This window comes from Lutjanus erythropterus, chromosome 3, assembly GCF_056507025.1.
Source record: "Lutjanus erythropterus isolate fLutEry1 chromosome 3, fLutEry1.hap2, whole genome shotgun sequence".
NCBI classification, from domain to species: Eukaryota; Metazoa; Chordata; class Actinopteri; order Lutjaniformes; family Lutjanidae; genus Lutjanus; species Lutjanus erythropterus.
Genome location: NC_139319.1, coordinates 2,547,329 through 2,558,045, shown reverse-complemented (window position 1 = coordinate 2,558,045; position 10,717 = coordinate 2,547,329). Strand labels below are relative to the sequence as shown.

At 39.7% G+C, this 10,717-nt stretch overlaps 1 protein-coding gene across 1 annotated transcript; it reads left to right on the top strand.

The window, feature by feature from the left end:
- Positions 1-208: 208 nt before the first annotated feature.
- LOC146329394 (integrin beta-1-like) lies at positions 209-6,856 on the top strand. The gene is made up of 7 exons (XM_084714659.1): positions 209-334; positions 1,935-2,189; positions 2,505-2,715; positions 2,798-2,933; positions 3,141-3,447; positions 4,142-4,420; positions 5,989-6,856. Exons 2-7 carry the CDS (start codon positions 1,936-1,938, stop codon positions 6,185-6,187), a joined length of 1,386 nt encoding a protein of 461 aa, XP_084570785.1. The 5' UTR covers positions 209-334; position 1,935; the 3' UTR covers positions 6,188-6,856.
- The last annotated feature ends 3,861 nt before the right edge of the window (positions 6,857-10,717 follow it).

Sequence of the window (10,717 nt, the reverse complement as noted above, 5' to 3'; positions counted from 1 at the left end):
GTTCATGTGAATTTCTTTGAACGTCTCATACTGGATGCAAATACTTGATCATCTTTATTCAAAGTTTGATGTAACCTTTTGTGCGGGCAGAGCTACATGTGGACGATTGAAGTCCCCAGTTGTTGACTCTGATCTGTAAATATTTGACAGCGACAGACCCGATCAATGAATGTTGTGAAATCAGGCGTGTCTGTCTTCTAAAGCCACAGCGAGATTCCCCAAAAAACAGCCCCAACATTCACACCCAGACGAAACATAACTGAAGCTCGTTAGTGTGTCTCAGCGTGCAGAGGTGGAGACAGAAGACTGAAGACAGAAACCTTCAAAACTTCAGGTAACTGCAGGCTCTGCTCTGCATCTGTGTTTCACTTTATTTAGCACCAAATCCAGCACAGTAACAGATATGTTAGGCTCCTGGCTGCCTGTTTATCATAGTTTTGTTTTTCAGTTTTAGCCAGAAAAGTTGCTTCGCTGGTAAAATGCAGTGTGACAGACTTTCTCACAGGAGACCAGGGTTCAGTTCCAACATGAGGCCAGAAGTCAGTGTAAATTGTTGTAAAGATAATTGAAGTTATTTGAACTTCAAACTGTGATGATTTCCTAAACCTAACCAAACCGTGACGTTACTTTCAATGTTTCTCAGCGAACTTTATTTTGAAAGTTTATCCAGACGATGTTTATGTATTATTGCTAACTTTACTGCAGGATGAGAACACAACATGAAAATGTGACGCTGTCGCAGTGGGCTGGCGGGTCTGTCACATGTCTGGCGTGGTGTCAGTCATCAGTCCTCATGCTGTTAGTTTAAGCTACAGATTCTTGGCCATTTAATGTAGAAGTGAAATAAAAATGCAGCCGCAGAAAAAAAGTTCTTTGTTTGTTGTTGTAAGGAAAAACGTATCGACTTACTGTGTTGAACGACTGGGACAAATAAAGTGATCCGTTCAAGGAAGTTAATGTTAATAGACTGGTTATATTTTATTCATTCATTTATTTATTTAGGCTTTTATATCACTCTGTAGCTTCCCAGAAATGTTCCTCATCTATTCAAATCCAAACAATCAGATTTTGATCAAGGCATATGTTTCAGTGTAGGACTCCAACCAACCATTATTTTCATAGTCAATTAATCGCTTGATTATTTTCTCGATTAATTGATTAATAGTTGTTTTGTCTTTTTGCATCTTCTTACATCTTTTTACTCTTTTACATCATTTTCATCTTGTTACGTGTCTTTTGTCTCATGTCTTTTTTGTCAATACATATTCTTTCTTGTTGTGTTTCTTTCTCGTGTTACATCTTTAACATCTTGATACCTCTTTTTCACCGTTTTTCATCTTTATACATCTTTTTTGTCTTGTTACGTCATTTACATAGATTTTGTCTTGTTAAGTCTTTTTTGTCATGTATTTTTTAACTTGTCAAGTCTTTTACATCTCATTACTTCTTTTACATAGTTTTTCATCTTGTTATCTTTTTTTTTGCCTTGTTACGTCTGTTTCTTCTCGTTAGATCTTGTGTGTGATATGCACTGATGGACACACCATCCATTTAGGTTGAAATCAGTCTTGATGATGGGAAAATGGTGTGCAACACTGCAAAATAATTGTTGGTGGCTCACTCAGTCTTTGAGGCTGACCACTTTCTGCAAACGAGTTTGCTGCTCACAAATCTCATGAAAAGTTTTCCTGTGTGGCCCTCAATCACATGCTGGTTCCATAAAATGACACTCAGTCATCAAATCTTTGAGAACTGCTGGTCTATGGCTTCTGTCCTTCTATCCCAGGAAAGAGATATGTAGATGAATGGTCTTTGTTAATAAAAGTGTAAAATAAAGTTAGCTTATCAAAGGTTTCCAGCCTTTATTTGATCAAAGTTGATCACTAAATTATAATGTCCAAGAACATCATCCCAGTGCTTTATGTGATGTGCAGGATGGCTGTGAAGCTGCTTCATCTCTGCCTGCTGCTGGTTCTGTTGTGTCCCGGCCAGGCCAAAAAACAACCGTGTCTCAGATCTGCCTCCAGCTGTGACGAGTGCATTCAGTCCAGCCCTGAGTGTGCGTGGTGCACCGCCCCTGACGCTAACATCCGCTGTCACACCCTGAAGGGGCTGCAGAGAGCGGGCTGTCATAAAAGTCATACGTATCACCCTCAGGGCAACGTCCAGGTTGTCAAAAATGAAAGCAGGTAAGTAAGTATCCTGGTTTAAAGGGAAACTGTGGTATTTTTTCAACTTGGACCAGGCTCAGACTGTCAATCTGACAGCTTGAACTGCAAACAAGGTCAGTTATGACTCGGATTGAGATTCAGATTAATTCTTTCCCTCTGTATGGATCCTTTTCATATCGTTGTCATAGTTACCCTTTAAAGATCCTCTATGAAACTCAGCATGCAACACAAACATGCATCAAATTAACTGACGGTGGTGTTAGATTACAGTGCCACTGTTTGTTCAAGACCTGCAATAACTTCTGGGGTTTCGATGTTCTTGAACTCCTGCAGCACAGAGTCAGCGAATGCCAGCGTTGCGTTCCTCCAGCCACAGGAGTTCTCCCTCCGTTTGAGGCCGGGTGTGAGCCAGTCCTTCCCTCTCACTATCACCACGCCTACAGACCAGCCAATGACAGAGCTGACCCTGGACGCCAGCCCTCTGCCAGCGGGAGTCAACATCACATTCAGTAGCAGCATGAATGGAAACCACCTGGTCGTACAGGTCAGCAAAGTTAAGGTGGATACATCATACAAGACGTTAGGAAATAAGAGTTATTACAACAATAAAACACTCTTCTCTCCAGGTGAATGTTGATGCTGCCCACTGTCCCAGTGAGAGTGACGTCTCCAGTGGGATGCAGAACAGGACTGGGCCCTGGTCTGTCCACATCACACCCAGAGGTTTTTCACTGAGTGTGAAATTAGAGATATCTTTGGAGTGTGAGTACAACTTCAGAACCATGTTTCAGTCAACTAAAAAAAAACAGAGTATCAGATAATCTACTGAACATTTCTACCACCTGTTTCTGTGCAAAGCCAGCTGAACCAAATGTTAGAGCCAGGTGTAACCACGTTCTGAGAGGCTGAAATAGTCAGTATGCTACTAATGAAAAACACAGATTTGTGACTATTAAAACAAAATTTCAGGTGAGTGTGAATGTACCAGAAACCGCGAGGAAAACAGCCTCAGCTGCAGCGGCCGTGGGGCTCTGGCGTGTGGCCAGTGTGAGTGCGACGAGCCGTCTGCAGGAAAACGGTGTCAGAGGGATGCTGATTCAGTTTCTTCAGCGAGTGAAGACGCCTGTCGCTCGGGCCCGAACGCCCCCGTGTGCAGCGGCAGGGGGACGTGCATGGACGGCTTCTGCGAGTGCGAGAAACGACCAAACCCGGCAGAAAGATACAGCGGGAAGTTCTGCGAGTGCAGCAACTTTGACTGTCCGTACCACAAGAACAGGTATGTGATGACTGGAGAGAACTTTTGGTAACATTTTATTTGTGCATAAGACTGTCATTACACTGTCAGAACCATGTTATGACACCTGTCTGTCATCACTAATGCAAAGTGTACATTGTTTGAAATATCTTTGTCATGACAACTTGACATTATCAAACTTAAATAAACTTACATGACATTAAACTGTCATATGTGGTTGGTTTTAACACTGGCTGTCAGGCGACAATTAAAGGGATAGTTCACACAAAAATGAAAATTCAGTCATTATCTATTCACCTTCATGCCAGCTGAAGGTTTTTAGTCCACAAAACACTGCTGGAGTGTCACAGTGTTACAGAAACTCCCAAACAATGGAATGTCTGCTGAGATGTAAGCTAGCTTTAGCATCAGTCTTTTAGCATTAACGTTATATCATGTAAGCTGCTGCGAGCTAACTTTACATAAACACTTTCACAGGGTTCTTGTTTTAAAACGTGTCAGATGGAAACATTAAAACATAAGTTGGAGACTTCTCAGCTGACTCATGTTGAATTAGCATTAGCATTAGCTCAGATCAGCCAGCTACACTTTTAAAATCTGCTTGTGAGAGACATAACTTTAGCCAACAAAATCCTAAGGAGGGCGGGGCTTGGCAAAGGGTCATTTCTACTTATTTACAGACTCATATTTAAAAGATAAAAGTTTTGTCTAACAGGATATGTGGAGGCCACGGGATGTGCGAGTGTGGAAACTGTGTTTGTGACAACGACTGGACGGGTGATGACTGCAGCTGCACCATGGAAACTACTTCCTGTCTGGGAGACAACCAGATGCTGTGTAGCGGCAGAGGGACATGTGAGTGTGGACGGTGTAAATGCGTGTCGCCGTACGCAGGTCCAACCTGTGAGACCTCAGCTTTTCAACCGAGTCCATGTGTGGAGAACTGGGAGTGTGTTGAGTGTCGGGCGTTCGGGACAGGAACAAAGAAGGACAGGTGAGAAATGGCTGCTTTTAAACATCCAGCATGTTAGATATACAGGGGTTTATTGGCAGAATATATCGGAAGTGCACTGTAAAAAAAAAAAAGTAATAAAAAAAAGAAACTTTCTGGCAGCTGGGGTGCCATAAAAATACTGACAAATAACAGAAAATAACTATCACATAAAAATACAGTCATTTTGCGTAATTAAACTACAGTTTACACTTTAAATTTTACTTGAAATCTTGTGTATCTTTTGTCTTTTAAATGTCTAATGAAGGATATTTACGTTTAAACACAACAAAATAGCTTAGAAATATGCTTATTAAAGTTGTCAATATATAAGTTGTCAAATAGTTGTTAGTTGACAATAAATCTACATGGAATAACATAATATGCATTTCTATTATTAGTGCATTCTGTAATTTTACCACATTCACCCAAATATTTAATATGTTAATCTAAATTTCAAAAGTTACAGAACTGTAAAAGTCACCATCTGTGAAATTACAGTGATTATGGCTGTTTTCAATGAAAGAAAATGTATTTAACAGTTTGACCATGTTTATATATATATATATATATATATATATATATATATATATATATATATATATATATATATATATATATATATTTATATTATACACTGATTTTAAAAAAACATTTGTTCAGTGTTTTGTCGGAAAAACTGAAAATATCTACAATATCTGTCAATTTGTAAAATTACAGAACCATTATTCATTTTGTTAATTGTTACTAATTTTTTCACACTTTATCAAGCAATTTACAGTATGAACCTTGAATTTAACAGTTTCATCTATTAAATTAAAAGGCAACATTTGTGAAATCATGATAAAATTATAAATGTATTTTAAAAGTGAGAAAAAAAAACATTTTTACGAGGATTCAGTTTGTAATTTTATTGATATTTAATGTAATTTTAAAATACTGGAAAAATCTGTAAGACGTTTTTTTTACAGTGTAGAATGTAATTTTCAGAAGTATGTTTTTATTTGTGTATAATCACCTGGAAATAAGAATTGTTGTGTTTTCATTACCTTAGAATGAGCCCTTCTGTGTATCCTCTTTCATGGAGGCATTAACGTTAGCTTCGGAGCTAACCCCGTCACTTTTCCAGCAGTTGGGAAACAACATGAGACTTTTTGAGGTGTTGCTGTAGCGTTTATTAACTGACACACTGTTACCTGAACTGTAAGTTTAACTTTCTGCTCCACTAAGAGCATCATCATCACTCGCCTGCTGCTACACTCTCCCTCATTTGCACACCGCGCACACTGCTTTCATTTTTTTTAAAAAGTCTTAATGTTCTTACATGTACATGACTTATTTTAATCAACTGTTGAATTCTTATCAGCTGTTTATTTCATTATCTTTGTTTTTTTCTTGTTTTGTTTCTATTGGATTTCTGCTTTGCTGCCTAATCTAATCTCTGCATCACTGAGTTCCTGAGAAATAAATAAAGGTTGAATGAATGAATGAATTTTGATATTTTCACACTCATATGTGTCTTTTATATTGTATGACTGTATGTTGACTGTGTTCTCTCTCATCATCATCAGGTGTCAACAGGAGTGTGGCTCCCTCACCATCACGAAGGTGGCGACCCGACACGATTTGGTTCAACAAGGGGAAAATACTGTATTTTGTAAAATGATGAACCGTGAAGAGCACTGCCTCATTTACTTCAGCTTAGACAGTACGTCCTCTGACGTACGGGCAACTGTGGTGCAGTTTCGAGACTGTCCAGGTTTCCCCTGACTTTAATGTAACTCGGGGGTCTGCAACCTTCAGGATCAAATGAGCCAATTTTGGTTTAAAAAAAAAAAAAGAAATCTGTCTGGAGCTCCGGTTATTAAATTATCTACCTTAAAAATTTTAACAATAATTCACTTTCACTTGAATTTTTTATGTACAAATTTTTGGGGTTTCTAAAACTCAGAGATTGAAGTTTATGCAAAGAAGAAAAGTAAATTAAGAGTTTGAGTTGAGCTTGAAATGCAAAAATCTACTGCAGTATGTTGCCCTGAAATTTTGAGTGCCTCGACATTTTCAAAGACCTACAACAATGATAAAAGAAAATTGAAATGTTAAAGAAATAATCCTTATGCCTTTCCATAAAATATTTTGCAAAAGTCACGAGGAGCTTCTGGAGAGGAGCTGAGAAGGCACATGTGGCTCCGGAGCTGCTGGTTGCAGACCTCTGATATAACTGAAAGATAAGATATCCAGTTGGAGCAGCCTGTGTGTAATTTAGCAACTAGAATGAAGAAATTTTAAGTTAAACTCAGAGTCAAAGAACCTGGACCTGACCGGTCTCACCTGGAAACTCACCTGATGATTTAAAAGCAGTGAATGAAGACTTGTATGTACACGCACTGATGAAGGCTGAGATCATGTTGTGTTAAAGTAAAAGCTCATGAAACCATATTACCTCTGAGTGTGACCCTCTTTTGTTGGACAAAATTGTGTCTTTTGATCGTAAAGGCTGCAGACCCCTGAGTTAGTCCCTCCAGGATTTCATGGGCTTTTTCTAAAGGCCTGAATTCACGTCAGCTTTTCTTTGCAATGCATGTTGAGATTTTTTTAGGCATTTTTTGCAATGAAATTGCAGAACCACATGAAAATTGGGGGTAAAAAAGTTGTGATTTTTTGTATAATTCATGAAAAATCAAAGGCAACTTGCTCCAGGCAGAGCAGGGAGACCACACTCTGTTCTGAGTGTTCTCAGTACTTTTACCAAAAACACTCAGGATTACAAAAATTCTAACAAAATCTTTTTTTATTTGTAAATGAAGTACAGTTTGGAGCTTAAACTCAGTCAAAACAGCATAAAATTATATAATATAAAAATGCACAGGGCACTGATAAATGACACACCTTGTGTTCTTTTGGAACTCGTGGGAAACAACGATGATTGGTCAAATTTGTGGAAAAGTTGCAGTTGTGCAGAATTCACAGGGATTCATCCTCATCGCATTCAACATCGCAGCTTCCTGGAGGGACTGAGCAACGCAACGGAACAACCCAGGACACTCAGCTGCATAATTACACTACTGTATCCATCTGAAAGAAAACTGAGACCACACTGTACACAACCACTTTATTAAAAGCTTCAAAGATCTCCACTGGTGGCATGTGGCACTTTGTGGGAGCTTTGCAGTAGGTGCTTCACCATCTGCTTTCTGTTCTCTTAATTATTAAGGTTTGGTTCAGACTTGTGCTCATAAAATGTCGACTAATCAACAGTCAGATCAAAGAGGAGGTCGATTTGTTTGTCATCGATCACAAACTGCGGTGATTAAAGCGGAGGCTCACCGACTGGGTGAAACATCAGTAACTCCCCCGCCCACCCCCCCCCACCCCCCAGCCTCTCCCCTCCTGTCTTTGTCGTCTTTAAAGTGGCCGTAGGAGTGTTAATAATTTGACCCCCTCCAAATGTCTCTTAAGTGATGGGGAGGAGGGGGTCGTTTGAAGACTGACCCTCCCGTCTTGTTTCTTGTCTCTCCCCCTCCCTCTCCCCCTTTCTTCTTACTCTTTCTTCTTCTGTTGTCTTCTTCTTCTTCTTCTATCCTCTTTCATGCTCCGTGGCCTCGGCTCCTCCTTTTCAATCTGCTCGGCTCAGCAGTCGACTCTTACGGGGCGAACGGACTGGAACTGTTGCTGTTCCCTCTGATGTGTGGCGGGGGGGTGTGTGGTGGGAGGGGGGGGTGACACGGGAGGTGTCTCATTCTTTCCTTCCTTCCTTCTTTCCTTCCCCGTTTTCCCATCTCTTTTCCTTACCTCCTTAACATCCATTTAGATTCTTTCTTTTCGATTTTTGTTCCATGTCTGCATCTTTGCATGTTCTTGTTTTCCCTCCACGGTTCTCCAGAGGTGAACCTGTTCTAGTCCTGTTGGAACAAGTTATCAGAATCAGATTTAATGCCAACAAAGATTTCACATTCAAGGAATTATCTTCAGTATCTGAGTGCATATAACCATCAACACTGTAAAGGAAAAGAGGAAGAAAAGGAAACGAAAGAAAAGTTCTGCAAGTTAAGAATCTAAAAGAGCCCTTCCAGACAAGTTTGGCATTTATGTAAAAACTCCACATTAAATAAGAATTTGTATTTAATATATTCAGTTATCTTGTTAAAATCTTATGTTTATCTTTATCCTTCATTATAAATCCAGGATCTATAAATATAAGTTGAACATTGATAATCGAGTGTTTTCATCAGAAGTGGCAAAAGTTCACACGTTCTTTACTCAAGTAGAAGTACAGATACTTGAGTATAAAACAGTAAAAGTAGAAGTACTGATTCAACTTCTTTACTGTAGTAAAAGTGAAAAAGTACTTTACTCAAAGTATAAAAGTAAAAACTCCTCTGAGGGACATTTCTACTTTCTGTGCAAAGTTAACTGAACGTCATCTTTTCTCTGTGGTCGAGTTCCCTTCTCTCTCTGTTTTGTCTTGTTATATTTCTGACGTAACTTGTCTTGTTATGTCCAATTATGTCTTTATTCCTGTTTTCATCTTGTCACTGTACATCATTTTCATCTAGTCTTTTACATATTTTTTGTTTTGTTCTGTTTTTTTTGCTTGTTCCATCTTTTTATGTCATTCTAGTTTCCTTACATCTTGTTACATTGTTTTCATCTGGTACTTCTTTTTACGTTATCTTCGTCTTGTTACATCTTGTCATTTTCTTGCCTTGTTAAGTCTTTTTAGGTCATTTATATTTTGTTACATTTTGATACATTATATTTGTTTTGTTACGTCTTGTTGCATCATATTTGTTACTTCTGTTTATGTTGTTTTACTTAGTTACATGTTTTGCCTTGTTATGTATTTTTTCATTTTTTGTATTGAAAGTAAGGAGTAAAAAGTAGAGATATTTCTGTTAAAATACAAGGAGCAAAAGTAAAAAGCTGTCAGAAAAATAAATACTCAAGTAAAGCATAGGTACCTGAAAAATCTACTGAAGTACAGTAAGTATTTATACTTTGTTACTTCCCACCTCCAGTTTTCACCTGTTTATCAGTTTCCACATCACATCACTTTTGTAAGTTGTATATTGGATCAGGATTGGCCTCAAAACTACTTGGGATGAAGTGGAGACTTGACAGAAAACAAAAAAACAAAAAAACAAAACCAAACAGTCAATAAGTGTTTACTGATCCATTAAGCTTCACACTGCAGATGAAATATATGTGAGTTAAAATGGCCTAATGTAAACAGATTACCGGCAGTGTTCTCTTCCTGGGTTGTACCGGGTCCCTCTTCTTTTAAACTGACAGTGTTATTAATTATTTGCACATTTATCTTTTCTGTCTTAATTTCCTCCTTTTGATTCTTTCCTCCTTCCTCCCTCCTTTCCTTCCTTTCTCCCCTCCTTCCTTCCTTGTCTCTTCTATATTTTGCTGGGCTCGGGGCGGCTGCAGGCGGTGGAGCAGCAGCAGCAGCAGCAGTCGTCTGGTCGCTGGCTGCCAAAAATGGAATTAAGTCGGTTGCCAGGCTGGATAAGGAATTGGATTCTCTTCCTCTCCTGTTATCCCTCTGGACCAGATCCTGTTTCCCCCCTGAGGGGTGTGGGGGGTTAGTGGTGATGGAGTTGGGGGGGGTGGGTGGTACGGTGGGGTTAGATCTCTGCCAGGTCGCTGTCACCGGAGCACCTCAGTGAGTCCACATCAGGCCACACCTGTCCCCCCCCAAACAAAAACCCAGGCTGTGTGTCTGGGCAGCAGCTGCAGCCGGCCGGGGGTCTGAGTCTCCGGACCGGCCGAGGTCTCCTCCACGCCACGCCGGCTTATTTATCTTCACAGGATGCAACACCTGGCCGGGCCTCCACCCAGCTGGACAATAACACTGCTGACTGATATCAATAGAGGCTTTGGAGTTTCATCACAAATCTCCTAGCAACCGCGGCTGGCGCCATCATGGAGGAACTCACTGTGTGGAAATAATGTGCAGTGTGCGAGGCATCCTGGGTTAAGGAAATCAAAGATAGTGCCACATTACTGTAGTGGAGATTGTTGGGCTCAGAAAAATTTGCGTTACAGCCTCCATTACCTTCCTAAACATGCATGATAAATATAAGCTTTGGTTAGCAGGCAGCATTTATGACAGCCAAATCGATTGGCCGTCATAAATGCTGCCTGCTAACCAAAGCTACTAGCCATTGGTCAATTTTGGACTTCATTAGCTGTTTCTATCCAAGTGTATCACAAAGTTTAATCAAAATGCAAATGAATGCTTGTTTCCATCCACTAGCATTATTACTGTGATTTTTAGTTGCCAGGTTATCA

Coding starts and splice junctions, on each gene's coding strand:
- LOC146329394 (XM_084714659.1), top strand. CDS start 1,936: ATGGCTGTGAAGCTGCTTCATCTCTGCCTGCTGCTGGTTCTGTTGTGT. Junction 2,934..3,140: donor ATTAGAGATATCTTTGGAGT/GTGAGTACAACT, acceptor ACAAAATTTCAG/GTGAGTGTGAATGTACCAGA. Junction 4,421..5,988: donor ACAGGAACAAAGAAGGACAG/GTGAGAAATGGC, acceptor CATCATCATCAG/GTGTCAACAGGAGTGTGGCT.